We start from the raw sequence: 15,542 nt of genomic DNA, 5'->3' as shown, positions 1-15,542 counted from the left end.
CTAGAGAGGTCATCGTGGGGAGTAGCAGGGGACTGGATCCCTGGAGCAGCCAGGACAAGATGGGAGTTGAGCATTGCTTCCCCAGGCTGGGCTACACAGAGCTCTGGCTTGGATTATGTGTCCAGGGCACTAGGAAGCCACGGCAGCGTGTTGAGCTGCTGCCTTGTTTTAGAGGCAGCTTAGATGGATTGAAGGGTGGTGTCATAGCAGGAGCAAGGACAGATCTGGGACCTCTCGGAGGGATGTTCCTGGGTCACAATGGACCGTGAGACATGACACTATGGGGGTCCAGTTATTTGGGGCTGAGGATGGGAACTGAGAGTTTGAGGAGTGAGCCGTGCTATAGGTTAGTCTCTGGGCTTGAGGGGCAGCTCAAGGAGAACAAGGAAGGAAAAGGCTAGGGGTGTGGGACCTCAGAGCTGGAGACCTCAGCCAGGTAAAGGTACATCGGTGTGAAGTGTGTCATCTCTTACTGGATGGTTTCTGTCTTCCTTTGGAGAGTTCTAAAATCTTCAGACACCTTGCCCCAGACATGCCCAGTGCCATAGAGTGAGCATCATAGGTAACCTAATCCATCAGTGCCGGAGGGACTGACCTATACAATCACATCCAGACCATATGAGCCAACCACCTGGGCTGTGCCTGGTCTCAGGCTCTGCTGGCTGCAGAGAGGGTGCTGCTGGCAGGAACTGGTGGAAAACTGACTTCCACAGAACATAGTTACGTCCCTGGCCTTCCCACATCTGTCCCCTCCCTTGATGGGAGGGGCCTTTGCCTGGGGACCTGTCCCAGACCCTTCCAGGCTCCCAGAGCTCTAGTACCAGAAGATCTGCCAGGGCACAGATGATGGATGAGGGGCCATGGAGGCCACTAAACACGGAGCATGTAACCCCTCACTCAACCCAGGAGTAGGAAGAGTGGGAAGTGCCAGGTTCACTGGACTGGCAGCCCAGGGCAGATGTGCCTCTGTACCCTGTTTCTTGTTATCTCTTTGCCCTGGTAATTCATGACCTGGCCCCTGGAAAGGCCTAGATAAGATCTCGCTATCTGCCAACCAGAAGTTGCTGGGCCTTTGATTTCGGGAGCCCAGTACTCCTAGTTCAAGTCACAGAACTTCCACAAGCAGAGGCATTGCCTAAAAAAGGCAAAAGATGTGACAATGTGAAGGGAGCTAAAGCCGAGTCTCACCCCTCTATGCCCCACCTTGTACCTTCCCCATGTGCCCATGGATGAACAATGCCCCCTGGTCTTTGCCTTTCCGTTCATGCAGAGAGTGCATCCTAGAGAGACGGGTTCGTGGCCTCATTGTGACGTTCTCCATAGATGAGGCTGTGTGACTTCGTGACTTGCTCTCACCCCTTCTCCGCTCCCCTCATGTCCTAGTTCATACAGCAGCAGCATTTTTAACGACAGGGCCACAGACTGCATAGCGTGTGTGCGGTGAACCATGCACCTTACCTAGAAGCTCTGCTGCTTTGGTTTCTTTTCAACACGGGGAGCCCTAGCGCTTGGACCAGAAGCCCTTGGGCCTCCCTGGCCACCATGGTTGTATAGCTTCTAGATGAGTAGCCCGTCCAGACCTCATTGTCAGAGAGAGACAGGCCAGGAAGACCATGCTGGGGGAGTCCGACTGCTTCTAGGGTAGAACCTGCCTCACTGCCCACTGAGTATGGAGTGCTGCAGCCACCTGCCCAGGACAGTTATCTGATGCGGGACCTGAAGCTGCTATTCTGTCAGCAGAGAGAGACGGCTTCCACGAAGCATGTGAGGACTCGTTGACAGACTCATCTCCTCACCAGGCGGGGCTGACCTACTGAGGACAGTCCTTCACCATGAATAAACATGTCCCTTTTTTCTTGAACAAATTGAAAAGTAAGGTTGAGTGCCCCTGAGAACTCGGTGGCAGCAGAGGCTGCAAGGAGGGTGGTCTATGAGCCTCAATACTGCAGAGTGACAGAGAGGACAGCCCAGACCCCAAGGACAAGGGGGGCACTGTAAAACAAGGGTCACTGCAGAGAGAAGCCTAGACCCCCCCCAAGGCGGAGTGTGGGGGCTGTCTGTCTGACCTCTTTTCCTATAGTGGCCCTCCACCCTTCCGTCCCTCCTGCCCAGCCTTTCGCACGCAAACCAAGCTGTTCTGGATCTGGCCTAATGGAGCTTAGCTGGCTGTGCAGATTGCTCTGAGGGCTGATAGGCGGGGCTGGAGCAGCTCAAAAGCTAATCCTCTGATCTCATGTACCACCTAGCAGGGAGGCCGTGTTGGAATCCTTGTCTTGCTTGGGGCCCACTCTGACAATGGAGGCCAAGCAGCAGCCATACTTGAAGACTCCTGACCCTCACCCCAGCTAAGCATGGCCACACTACCAATTGGTATGAGAGTGTGGGGCTCTGGGACCTTGGCCGTCTCACTGGGTTAAAGTTCACAACTCCCGCTGCCCTGCTTTTCTGGTGGCACCCTTCCCTGGTCCCCCCCCACACACACACATGACAGACACGTGGAGGGTAATAATTCAGAAACCCTGCCCAAGAACTGAGCATATCAGGGGGACTTAAGGCCTTGCTTGTTGCTGTACCGGAAGGATCTGTGTAAATCAAGTGTTGTGACAGATGGAGAAACTGAGACCTGAAGAAGGGCAGTCATAGTAGATTCAGGGCAGATCATGCCCCCTGACTCTAGTCCAGATGAGTCACTAGGGTTGGGTGAGAAGAATCCCAGGGACTGTAAGCCAACATGGGGGCTGTGTCAAGCTGGGTGTTAATAAATCCTGGGGTCTGAGGGTGCTGGATCACATTGGGCCATACCATCCTGCATCATGTAGCTCCCCAGTGAGAGATTGTATTCCATCTGGAGACCCAGCTAGGACTGTCACCCATGGGAGCCAGCAGCTTGTTAAGTTAACCAAACAAGCAACAAGAGACTGTTCCCTGACAGGCCTCGGTGACTTTATAGAAATGACAGTGGCCACCCAACCAGCAGGGTCCTGTAGCTTCCTCACCTCTGCTAGGACAAGGGATCGTGGCAAAGCACAGCCTTTCTCAGCATGTATGTCTTCCTCGTGGTTCCCTTTGAGTGAAGAAGGGCAGGCCTAAGATGTGTTTCAAGAAGAGGCACTCAGCTCCAATGGGGGACCCTACTCCCTGGCTTGCATCCCTTCCCCAGCCCAGCCTGATGCCCACCCTGAGCAGGCTCCAGGTGGGACAACTGCTTCAGCACCACGGACAGCGACCGCCGCCACTGCCTTCCCTCCAGTGTCCTCTCCATTCAGGTTCACGGAAGGCTACATTTAGGGGCTTTGTTTGTGGTGCATTGAAGACGATCCATCTGTGACCCAGGGACCCTTCTGTGGACTCTGGTCATGGTACCATTTTGGGTTTCCTGCACAGGCAAGAAGGAGAAGGTACCTTGCCATGGGGTAACCTTGTGTCTCCCGGGGGGAAGGCTATGTCCATTGCAGACAGCCTGGAGACCCTAGAAAAGACTTCTTTACCTAATGTTTTGAAATCTCCACAGCAGGACCTTCCCTTTGCTGGGTACTGACTGGAATTCTGACCCCGTGGTGTGATGTAGAGTGGGAAGGCTGTTGAGCCCCTCCAAAGTGAGAGGTGGCCAGACAGACAGTGGGGTGCTTGGAGTTTGGAGTGGGGCCCCAACAAGGGTAGCTGATAGCTGTTATGTTTGATAATCTCTAGCCACGGGGCCCTCTGCTATTCAGGGGGTCTTCTGGGACCCCTTGTTCAGCCACTCGTCTTGCTTCTCAAACCTTTGCTGCTTGCTAAGCCTCAGAGCTAGGTGGGTCTGTGCTGTCTGAGCGAGAGACTCCCACAAGGAGAGATCAGATTAGTCCACTTGGCTGGGTTCAGGCCCTGGGCTGTACCAGCACCAACTCCTGCCCACATATCTGTTTGGTTTCCTCTAACCCCCATGGAAATTGATTCTAATTTGTAGAAAGCCTGCAGGAATTTTAATTAAACCCAGAAAATCTATCTGTTGTAATTAAGCCTCTAGAAGTCACCCGGCTCCACGTGTTGTGACCAGTGGTGCTGCCTGTCCTTAGCTGCCCACAGAATATGACCAGGGGGCAGCATGACACGTGAGGTATGTCCTTGCTTTTGTAGGAAGCTGAAACTCCCCATTTAGGTAGATCTCGGGTCTCTGCCTGGAAGAGACCAGCCCTGGGCCCTGGACCTGATCTGTTTTCCTACTAGTTTGGACGGGGAGGGGTCCTGCCAGGCCTCCTGCAAGTTTGCCCTGTTTCCCTCTAACCCAGAGCCCTTGGCTGCCTCTTGTCTCAAAGCAGCAATCACTCAGGGAGGGCACTCCAACCTTGGTATCAGTCTTGGCGGTAGCTGTATGTGAAGGTAACGGCTGGGGCCTGGGATTCCTGGGTACTTTGACTAAAGGTTCTAGAGACAGTCCAGGCAAGCCAGCTTCAGGAGAGCATGGCCCATCTCAGTCTTTACTGGAGAGTCTGTAAGTAGGTGTCTGTGGCCCAAGCCTGAGAGAAATCAAATGATGGGCAAAGAAGTCAAGAAGCAAGCAGGCCACAGTCCTGGGCATCTGAGTGGGTGGGGGTACAAAGGATAAGCTAAAAAAGCCCATTTCCACTGATAGCCTCTTCCAGAAATAGGGCAGGCAGAGCTTAGTGGTCAGGGTAGTAAGGCAGACAGTCTAGGAAGGGCGTGGCCTGGGAACCATGTATGATCGGCTGGTCTGAGCGTATGCCCTACTGGTGGCCTCCCCCCGGCCATTGGAGAAGAGGGCTTCTGTCCCCCATGGCTTTGTGCTTCCTCTCTGAGCCTGCTCCCCTCTAACCCAGAGCAGCACCCCCTCACGCTGGAAATTCAAGTCTACCCCTGAGCCTCATGGGGATGCACACTGGAACCCCTAAAACAAAGCCACCCCTAAAACACCAAGCCCTTGTCATCTCTTGTCTGTCCACACGGAGAATAGCACAGAGCGCTGGGAATGAGCTTGGCAAAGCCGGGAATTGCCCGGTGTGGGGTGTGCAGAGGTTGCTTGGAGCCACAGGCTCTCCACCGGATGTGTAGACAAGGACGGGCTGAGAAGTCTCCATTCTCTCAGCCTGGGAGCCGTGCTGCCCATCAGAGGCAGGCCAGTGCTGCACTAGCAGGAGGCTGATTTTTGTTTTCCGCAGCCCCATTATGGCAGAGGCACTCGTTACTGCTGAACCCATTAAGTGTAATTATGACGCTCTCAGCAGGAGCGTGTAATTACATTGGTGGCCTGGCACCACCGAGCACACCGCCTGGGTGGGCTAAGGGGCCCAGCTCCATGGACAAGAGGGGTCAAGAGTCAGGACTGCAAGAATGGGTGTCAGAAAATGGGCTAGCCCTCCCTCCCCTCCGTCCCCTGCTCCCAGGTACCTCCGTGGATGGCGGGCACAGACCACACCAATACCAGCCTGTGTCCTGTGTCCACGCACCGAGCTGACAGTGCTGCTGTTTAGGGGTTGGCTCGTTATGGGGAGGGGGCAGGGCTCTGTGCTACTGTTCTCGTGGCAGACTCAGAGGTGTGTGACCTGTTCAAGGTCACCTTCAGGAGATTCCCTCTCTCCCTACCACATCCTCTTAAGCTCCCATGTCCCTCCAGTTATACTTTCCTTCATGCTCTGTAGAGTTTGACCCTCACTTAGGCTACCAGGCTCCAGGATGTTTGATGTCCTTACCTGGGCCCCCTATGTGACACTGCTGGCTCATTGCAGTATTTCCAGGGCCATCTCAGAATGAAGCAGGGTCAGGGGGCAGTGACTATCCTTCCAGGGAGAACTTGAGACTCTGGAGAGCCAGAGGGGCCGGCATGGTGCCGTGGCGCCACCTGGTGGTCATATTGTGGTGTTGTTGCCTGAACTGTAGACTTGGGGCTGAACCCTGCCCCAAGCTTGGGAGAGGGCCCACTCAGCTGACTGCACCCGTGTGCCAGGAAGCACGCCTGGGAGGAGGCGCAGAGTGAGGTTGTCTGCTGCACAGCCCTTAACGCACAGCCCGCAGGTGGTTCGAGCACATTAGCATGCTGGTCATCATGCTGAACTGTGTGACCCTGGGCATGTTCCGGCCCTGTGAGGATGTTGAGTGCCGTTCAGAACGTTGCAGCATCTTGGAGGTAGGTGTCAAGGACGGTGAGGAGGACCAGGAGGGCACCAGATGTGCCCTGCCCCTCATCCTGACCCCCTTTCCTCCAGGCCTTTGATGACTTCATCTTTGCCTTCTTTGCTGTGGAGATGGTTATCAAGATGGTGGCTTTGGGACTGTTTGGCCAGAAATGCTACCTGGGTGACACCTGGAACAGGCTGGACTTCTTCATTGTCATGGCAGGGTATGCTTGGGAATCCCAGGAGCAGGCTCGGGGCTGAGACCTGAGAGAGGCTCAGGTTTGACAGGGTGCATATGTTGATGGCCCCCCCATGGGGCGGTGAGTGACGGTGACAGGAGACAGAGGCCTCTGGGCTCCTCCCTCCCTGAGCATCCCTGCTTCCCCAGCATGATGGAGTACTCTCTGGACGGACACAACGTGAGCCTCTCTGCCATCCGAACGGTGCGTGTGCTGCGGCCCCTCCGCGCCATCAACCGGGTCCCCAGTAAGTGCCTCTACTGCCCTGAAAAAGAGATCCGCCCTTATCCTGCTGGGCCTGCCATTTACCCAGACAACAGCAGACTTGGCCTTTCTTGGGTAGTCCCATTTGGGATGTGACGGGGTACCCAGTGCTTAGTGCCAGGAGCCTCTCTGAACCTCCTTGTATGCATAGCACCTGGAGTGGGCCTGGGGGCTGAGAAGGTTCCCAGTTATATCAGTGTCCAGTGAGGGCCTCAGGCAAGTGGAGGTACATGTAAGAGTCTGGGCTTTTGGGGGGTACTCTGCAGCCCACTGCCCACCTCTCCCATACAAGGGAACGGAGCTCAGAGCTTCTGGAACGAGAGGGAGAGGAACACACCGCATGCTCCCACTACACATGGAGGGAAAGCTTGCAGGAAGTCATGTGGCTGTGCTTGAGGCGTGGCCTGTCCAGATGCTGGCCATCTGCCTTCATCCGTGGACAGTTTTGGTGTTTCCTCAGTAGCTGAGCTCAGATGTTCAGGTTGACGGTGGAAGGTGTGACTCCCACGGAGCTGCACAAGGTGCGTGTGCACATGCGTGAACGGGTATGGTTCCTGGATCGACCTGGGCATCACACACCCCTTTTCAGCTGCCTGACCTGACTTTTTAGCCTCCGCACTCAGCCTTCCATCGTCCTGCCTGGCCTTGACTTTTGAGATCAGATAGGGCTCAAACGCTGTGCGACACTGGGCAAATTACCAGACCTTTATGAACGCCAAGATCCCCTTGAAACACTGGAGTTCGGAATCTGTTTTCCAAGGACATGAATGGGTGTTAGGTGAAGGAGGCACATGCCTAGTTATGAGGGCTCTGCCTCACACCCTGTGTGTTCAGCCTACCCAGCAGAACCCGTGACTCCTCCACCTGGGTAACCTGCGTGCTGGAGCAGAGATGAAACCTAAGCCCGCTCCCATCCAAAGTGTTTGCTGTTCGGGTTAAATGTCCAGGTGGCTCTGGAATTCTGTCTTAGACAGCAACCCTAGCGCCGTCAGGGCTGTCTGAACATTTCCCTTGGGTCCACTCATGTGACCTAGTTGGTTGTTGCCTGCACCATTTCCTCAGTGGTTGAAATGTTAGTGGTGCCTCTAAGAGCTTGGTCTCCCTGTAACCTGAGGGTTCCTATTCCATGGCTACCCCTCTGGATTTCTCAAAACCCTGCTTCTCTCTGTCCTAATTGTGTGGCCCATGCTCTGCCCACAGCCTCAGCTCCCCCAGTGCAGATTTTGAGCTGTGTTCTTTTGATGTCCGAGAAGGGACAGACCAGTGATGAGGCCAGGGACCCTTGGGCCACTTCCTAGATTTGTTCAAATCCATACACGCAAGAAGAAGGACTCCAAAGTTGCTTTGAGATCCCGCACTGGTTCATGCCTATTCCCTGTGATAGGGCCCTGTTGCAGGCCTGCTCTGGCATTGGAAATGAGAAAGCCCATCCCCACAGTAGAACCCCAGAGCCCAGTGTGCCAGGGTCACCACAGAAGCTGCTCTGGCCTTGTGACAGGTCCACTGGGGCCCTGGAGATGCTGCGTGGTGAGGTGGAGCGGGGACACGTTTGACTTGGCCGTGTGGGGCCACAGACTGACTCCCCTCTGGGAGTCCATCAGGCCTTACCTGTCCCTGGCCTCTGCACACAGATGGTCTTGATAGGGATTTATGAGCAGTGGGGCGGGCTTGAGGGGGGAGGCACCCTAGGAGCCTGTCAGGGCTCCGCTGTGCTGAGCACCGGCCCTGCCGCCCTCAGGCATGCGAATCCTGGTCACTCTGCTGCTGGACACACTGCCCATGCTTGGGAACGTCCTTCTCCTCTGCTTCTTCGTCTTCTTCATCTTCGGCATCGTTGGGGTCCAGCTCTGGGCTGGCCTGCTGCGGAACCGCTGCTTCCTGGACAGCGCCTTCGTCAGGTGTGCAGGCCCCGCCCCTGGTGTACGGCTCTGCCCACCTAGCCAGATGTGACTCCAAAATGCTCTCTCTTGACCCTGCCCTTCAGGCTTCACCGTAGGGGCGATGCTGTTTCCCTTCTGTAGGCCCCACCCTCAAAGGGACCCTCCCTCTAAGGCTGTTCTCCTACCCTACCTAATGTGAGCGCCCCCCACCCGCACCAAGGTGCTCTGTCCTTGAATACAATGAACCTGGGTCCTAGTTTGTGGTGAGGTCCTGGGGTGCACAGTTCTACTCAGGACAGGCCATAGGGGCAAGTGCAGCCCCTGGAGACAGGATCCAAGTGGAGGTGAATACATAGGTGGGCATGGTGGTTCAGGGGTGGGCTGTAGGAGGGCCTGGGTGGGGGATACTTCTCCCTCTCAAAAATGTTTACTCTGAGAGTGCATGTGAGGGTTTGATACTGGGTGTCGTTAGGCTCAGAGGTCCTGCTTGAGGGAGGCAGCTGTGCTTATCTGTCTACCAGTTCCTGGCACAGTATCCCCAGTGGTTGCTGCCCCCTGGCCTTGCTCCTTTACATCTGTCTGATTCAAGGGCTTCCGAAGTGTAGGCACCCTGTGCCAACATGGCATTTGCTTCATGGGGATGTGGGTGTGCCCAGCCCCTTCATCCTGGACCTTCCTCAGCAGCATTAGAAGACCCAAGGCTGACCTGCCAGGGTGTCCCTGGAACGCAGCCGTGCATGGTACTGTGAGGCACTCTGCTCTCCACTAGGCCCCAATTGGGAATTCTGTGCCCCCTCCAGCTCCAGTCAGTGACTTGTGCACTAAGCCGCTAGGCCAACGTGTCTTCTGCTCTCTAGGTCTTTGGGTCTCAGAGCTTCTTAGACGCTCGTGGATAGGAGTATAGGGACTGGGAAAGAGGAAGATGGGGGATCCATGAGGGGATTTCAGGGAGTGTGGAGCTGTTGGAGACACCCTGCTTGGCCATGCTGCCAGGCCCCACTCAGGAGGACTCAGGATGCTGTGGGTACCGTGGGAAGGGACTGAAGGTGGGTGGTCCAGAGGCCCTGAGATGCTTCAGGTATGGCTTGTCAGTTACTGCCTCAGTGATAAAGTCCCAGCTGGGACGTTGTCTATCCAGTGTGCATGTTGCGGGACTCAAGTCTAGGGCCCGGCTGAGGAATGGGCATGTGGGGTTTTGGGTCAGCAGTCTTGAGTGAGACTGGTTGTGTAGATGGAGAGAGTGGTGTTTGGCCCAGGAACCCCTAGTGATGCCCTGGCCTTCTGCAACCCAGGAACAACAACCTGACCTTCTTGCGGCCATACTACCAGACAGAGGAGGGCGAGGAGAACCCGTTCATCTGTTCCTCACGCCGCGACAATGGCATGCAGAAATGCTCGCACATCCCCAGCCGCCGTGAGCTTCGAGTGCAGTGCACACTCGGCTGGGAGGCCTATGGGCAGCCACAGGCTGAGGATGGGGGTGCCGGTCGAAATGCCTGCATCAACTGGAACCAGTACTACAATGTGTGCCGCTCAGGGGAATTCAACCCTCACAATGGTGCCATCAACTTTGACAACATTGGCTATGCTTGGATCGCCATCTTCCAGGTATACTCTAGGATAGCCTGGGGATGCCTGGAGTGTGGGATGGTGGACCCTGAGACAGGCACCCATACTGGGGTCCTTGGGAGCTGGAGAATGTGGGTCCATGTCCAGCTGCCTGCCTCCCCAGGTCATCACACTGGAGGGCTGGGTGGACATCATGTACTACGTCATGGATGCCCACTCGTTCTACAACTTCATCTACTTCATCCTCCTCATCATTGTGAGTGTGGGCGTGGCCAGCTGGTGGGCATCCTGCATCGGATGAGGGGCGGGGGAAGAAGCCATATCCCTCCCCTTCCCCCTCAATGTTCATCCTGGACCCAGAGTCCTAAACTCAGCCGCAGCTGCGGGATGTGCTTTGGTGGGTGGGCAGGCAGGGGGCTTTTCTGCCTAGCCTGTGGTTGAAGGAAGTATACAGGATGGAAGGAGACCTATACAGGCCCTCGGCCAAAGGCCCAAAATCTTGTGAGCAGTCGGGCTCCCACCCCACATTGTATCTCGCCCTCTAGCACAGTGTACCCACAGCAAATGTGTGATCTTCTAGCATAGCCCCCTGTAGTGAACAGGAATCTCTCACACACCCATCACCCCACACCTCTTTGGCCCATGACTCCCCATTACCAATCGCCCACACACACAACCCCCCAAAACATCCATGCCTCAGGTTTAGTTTTCTCTTGCCCCTCAATATCCCGTGGTCCTCAGATAGGACAATATTAGTTCATCATCCAACAGACAGCTCCAGATCCCTGAATGCATAGGAACTGCCTGCAGGGACCCAGCAGGGAAGGGGTAGCATACATCCTCAGACAGCCCACACAGCAGGGGCATAGAGGAGAGTCAGTAATGGCCTATACCAGGGAGAACTGGCCACAGAGGCTGCCTGGGAAGGCCACAGTAGAGGACAAACCTAAGGAGCAGGAACTCATGCAGGACCCCAAGGCGGGGTCCCCATCCCATTATCACACAGTTGCAAAGTACCTGTTGCATGCCACTTCCTGGAGTATTAATGCTTGTGGCATTGTGGCTAGGCCCCAGTCCCCAGAGTGGGTCCTGGCTAGGCTGGGTATGGAGCTGCTGTGTAATCACACACACCCTGCCACAGGTGGGCTCCTTCTTCATGATCAACCTGTGCCTGGTGGTGATAGCCACACAGTTCTCAGAGACAAAGCAGAGGGAAAACCAGCTGATGCGTGAACAGCGGGCCCGCTATCTGTCCAACGACAGCACTCTGGCCAGCTTCTCGGAGCCTGGCAGCTGCTATGAGGAGCTCCTCAAGTACGTGGGCCACATCTTCCGAAAGGTTAAACGCCGTAGCCTGCGCCTTTATGCCCGCTGGCAGAGCCGTTGGCGTAAGAAGGTAGATCCCAGCAGCACCCTGCATGGCCAAGGCCCCAGGCGGCGGCCACGGCGCGCAGGCAGGCGCACAGCTTCTGTGCACCATCTGGTCTACCACCACCACCACCACCATCACCACCATTACCACTTCAGCCATGGTGGCCCACGCAGGCCTAGCCCAGAGCCAGGTGCTGGTGACACCAGGTTGGTTAGGGCCTGTGTGCCACCCTCGCCACCATCCCCAGGCCATGGGCCACCGGACTCTGAGTCTGTGCACAGTATCTACCATGCTGACTGCCACGTGGAGGGGCCACAGGAAAGAGCCCGTGTGGCGCACACCATAGCCACTGCTGCCAGCCTCAAGCTGGCCTCGGGCTTGGGCACCATGAACTACCCCACCATCCTACCTTCAGGAGCAGTCAACAGCAAAGGTGGTACCAGCTCGCGACCCAAGGGGCTTCGGGGTGCTGGCACCCCAGGGGCTACAGCACACAGCCCTCTGAGCCTGGGGAGCCCCAGCCCCTATGAGAAGATCCAGCACGTGGTTGGGGAACAAGGTGAGGACCCAGCCCCCACCATGTCAGAGTGAGCGGGGAGGGGGTACCCAGGCAAGGCTGGTCCTTGGTCCTAAGTGTTCTGGGCCCACATCCCATTGCTCCAGCCTGACCCCAAGAGGAACTGCCAGGCCGTTTCTTTGTATCTGTTTATCTTTGAAAAACTGCCCCTTTCTATATGGAGAAGCTAAAATTGGGATTGTGCAAGAGGGAAAATGGAGACCAGAGGCTCAGGGCCCTGGGCTCAGGGCCACGTAACCTAGCTATAGTTGTCTGTGTCTTTGCCTCACAGGACTAGGCCGAGCCTCTAGTCACCTGTCAGGCCTGAGTGTGCCTTGCCCCCTGCCCAGCCCCCAGGCTGGCACGCTGACCTGTGAGCTGAAGAGCTGCCCATATTGTGCCAGCGCCCTGGAGGACCCCGAGTTTGAGTTCAGTGGCTCAGAGAGTGGGGACTCGGATGCCCATGGAGTCTATGAGTTTACACAGGACGTACGGCATGGGGATTGCCGGGATCCTGTGCAGCAGCCCCATGAAGGGGGCACGCCGGGCCATGGCAACGAGCGGTGGCGGCCGCCGCTGCGGACAGCCTCACAGCCAGGAGGGTTAGTCCGCCTCTGGGCTTCCTTTAGTAGCAAGCTGCGTCGCATTGTAGACAGCAAGTACTTCAACCGAGGCATCATGGCGGCCATCCTCGTCAACACTCTGAGCATGGGTGTTGAGTATCATGAGCAGGTAGGGGTGTGTGTGTGTGTGCGTGCGTGTGTGTGCGCGCGTGCGCGCATTTCCCCCAAACCCCAGGGCAAAGCAGGGCTGGGCTTGCAGGATGATGACTCTGGCTTTAGAATCTTCCTAGAATTGCTAGCCTCTTCCTGAGATCTCTGAGGGAGCCATCTGGTCAGTCAGCAATTATGGCTCCTTGGACTGAGGCGCTGCCGAATGGTAAGCACCACACCATTTTGGCTCGAGTTCAGCAGCTTTCCTGCTGTGGGAGGAACAGGTGGCTTAAGATCACCGAAGACTACCCCCCCCCCGAAGAGTGAGGGGACCCAGAGGCACTACAAGGGCCTCTACTCAGCCGCCTCATTCCAGGGAGCAAGCTTATGCCCAGACTCCCTGGGGAGGGGCTCTCTGTGCTTCCTCAACTTCCATGTCCTTGGGGAAACTGAGGCTAGACAGGATCTGCAGCATAGGCTGGACCTTCAAGGAGCATCAAGGGGTACCCGGGACTCCACACCTGCCTGGATGCTGCAGGTCCTCTTCCTTCCACAGCTCCACACTAGGGGAAATGAGGCACTCCTGGGGGCGGGGCCTGGAGCTCCACCCATTTTTAGGGTCTGGAGTGATTTCCTGGGGGCCTTTCCTCTACTTTTTCTTACCTCATAGTAAGCAGAAGAAATTTACCCACTGTGGCCTTAGGCAGACATAGGTGGGTGATGCCAGGGTGAGAATAGGTCGTCTCCATCCTGAACCCCCACCCCACCCACCAAGTGCGTCCCTATGTGAAAAAGCTACAAACATCTGGCTCACTTAATATACACGGATGCATTCTATACATGCGTGGTTCAGCTGCATGTGTGCATGAAAAATCACACATACTGCACATGTTCAAAGCCTCCCTGTGTACATGGAGGCCAGTGCACATGCATTCGTGCTGTGCACACAATTCACCTATGGGTGTGAAAATTGCCTCATGAACGGTTGAGGAGCAGGTGCATGTGAGCACACATGTATGAGGATTCAGGCATGTCTCCACACATCAGGCGACCAGCACCTGTACATTCATGTTTGTGCTCAAATTGTGCTAGAGTACACACACCCAAACCTCTCGAGCATTACAGGTATGCGTGTGTATTCACACATGCAGGTCATAATATTACAGGTAGAGACAAACATACACGCACATACATCTACACATGCAGGAGGGTCGGTCAGCACACTCATGGTAAGAGACCCGCTGGGCCTTCTTCAAAGGAAGGGGTGGGTGAGACTGCAGGTACTGTTCGTGTGCAGACACCTCCATAGCCCATCATGAGGCAGGCCCCAGCACAGAGTGTCAGTCACCTACAGAGGAAGGGGTCTTTTGGGAGACTTGGCAGCTCTTGTATGCAGCTATCATTCCCACAGAGTCAGGATGGGGGCTGAGTGGAAGAGCCAGAGAAGCCGACTGTCATATCTAGACAAGACAGCCCTAGATTCCCTATCTGGGTGGCTAGGCAGCTCTTTCCTGAGGTGCTGGGGAGCCACCAGTTCCTAGCGTTCTTGAGGCAGTAAATTTGCTTTTGCTTCTGGATTCTGTGGCCCTAAAATGGGAGGAGCCACGGTGGGTCCTGACCACCTCTCCTGACCCCGCAGCCTGATGAGCTGACTAACGCACTGGAGATAAGCAACATCGTGTTCACCAGCATGTTTGCCTTGGAGATGCTACTGAAGTTGCTGGCCTGTGGCCCGCTGGGCTACATTCGGAACCCCTACAACATCTTCGATGGCATCGTTGTTGTCATAAGGTAGGGCCCATCCCCGCCCAGCTCAGTAGGCGCCGCAGAGAACAAAGTGATAAACTTCATAGTGGGCCGGGTGATAGGCGTGAGACCCTTGGTCATGCACAGCATGGACCAACAGGTCTAAGCTCCCACCTGGGAGCTTTGTGCTGTGCGGGTGCTTAGCCATGTCTATGTGGGGGCTGGCTTATGAGCAGAGGAATACTAACTGGTCCTGGGGTCGGGGTGGGGTTGCATTTACAATAGCAAAATAAGCACAGAATGATGGGAACATTTGAGGTTGGGCCCTGGCTCCCTTCAGAGGGTCCTGTACCTGGAAGGGATGGTTTGAACGTACAGATGAGCCAGGCGTGGAAGACCCTGGGTAGAGAACTCTGTCTGAGCTCCCTGACAGCTCGGAGCCAGGGCTTCCCCGAGATTCAGGAGTCACAGCTGATGGGGCTACTTGCTGAACTTGCTCCCAGCTATGGTGTTGAACAGAGGCTGCGGTGGCTCCCAGACTGGCCATCCTGCCTACAGGAAGAGAACATCCCAGGGCCATGGGATGGGCCATCCTGACCTTCACACTACTGTCCCAACCCACAGCGTCTGGGAGATCGTGGGGCAGGCAGATGGTGGCCTGTCGGTGCTCCGTACATTCCGGCTGCTGCGGGTGCTGAAGCTGGTGCGCTTCCTGCCAGCCCTGCGGCGGCAGCTGGTGGTGCTCATGAGGACCATGGACAACGTGGCCACCTTCTGCATGCTGCTAATGCTCTTCATCTTCATCTTCAGGTGGGTGGGGCCCAAGCTCCTCCCTCAGACAGCACCAGGCATGGTGGGCGGAGCGGCTCCGTTCTGTGAGGCCCACAGATGCATAGGGCAAGCCCTGGGGATGCTACCAGGCTTTTAGTGGGTTTTGCTTAGCACCTTTTGTGTGCTAGCCAGTCTTGACACTTAGGGAGGGTGTGGGAGAGTGAGCATCCCATAGGATGCTGGGACAGGTTGTCCTTGCCACTGTCCAAAGGCAGAATGGTGGCCTCTGTCCACCCCTTTACGAAGGTTAAGATCTTCTCAG

At 55.9% G+C, this 15,542-nt stretch overlaps 1 protein-coding gene across 2 annotated transcripts in view; it reads left to right on the top strand.

Moving 5' to 3' along the window:
- Cacna1h (calcium voltage-gated channel subunit alpha1 H) overlaps window positions 1-15,542 on the top strand; it is a 59,461-nt gene that overhangs the window by 30,112 nt on the left and 13,807 nt on the right. For both annotated transcript variants that reach the window (XM_021149895.2, XM_029471410.1), the window contains exons 3-12: window positions 6,010-6,121; window positions 6,201-6,334; window positions 6,499-6,596; window positions 8,352-8,511; window positions 9,786-10,101; window positions 10,226-10,318; window positions 11,204-11,993; window positions 12,283-12,722; window positions 14,343-14,494; window positions 15,074-15,259. In XM_021149895.2, the coding sequence (XP_021005554.2) occupies window positions 6,010-6,121; window positions 6,201-6,334; window positions 6,499-6,596; window positions 8,352-8,511; window positions 9,786-10,101; window positions 10,226-10,318; window positions 11,204-11,993; window positions 12,283-12,722; window positions 14,343-14,494; window positions 15,074-15,259 (2,481 nt within the window). The remainder of the gene's footprint in view (window positions 1-6,009; window positions 6,122-6,200; window positions 6,335-6,498; window positions 6,597-8,351; window positions 8,512-9,785; window positions 10,102-10,225; window positions 10,319-11,203; window positions 11,994-12,282; window positions 12,723-14,342; window positions 14,495-15,073; window positions 15,260-15,542) is intronic.

Source organism: Mus caroli, chromosome 17 (genome assembly GCF_900094665.2).
Source record: "Mus caroli chromosome 17, CAROLI_EIJ_v1.1, whole genome shotgun sequence".
NCBI lineage: Eukaryota > Metazoa > Chordata > Mammalia > Rodentia > Muridae > Mus > Mus caroli.
Note: the sequence above shows the minus strand (reverse complement) of the source record. Positions and strands in the feature narration are given on the sequence as shown.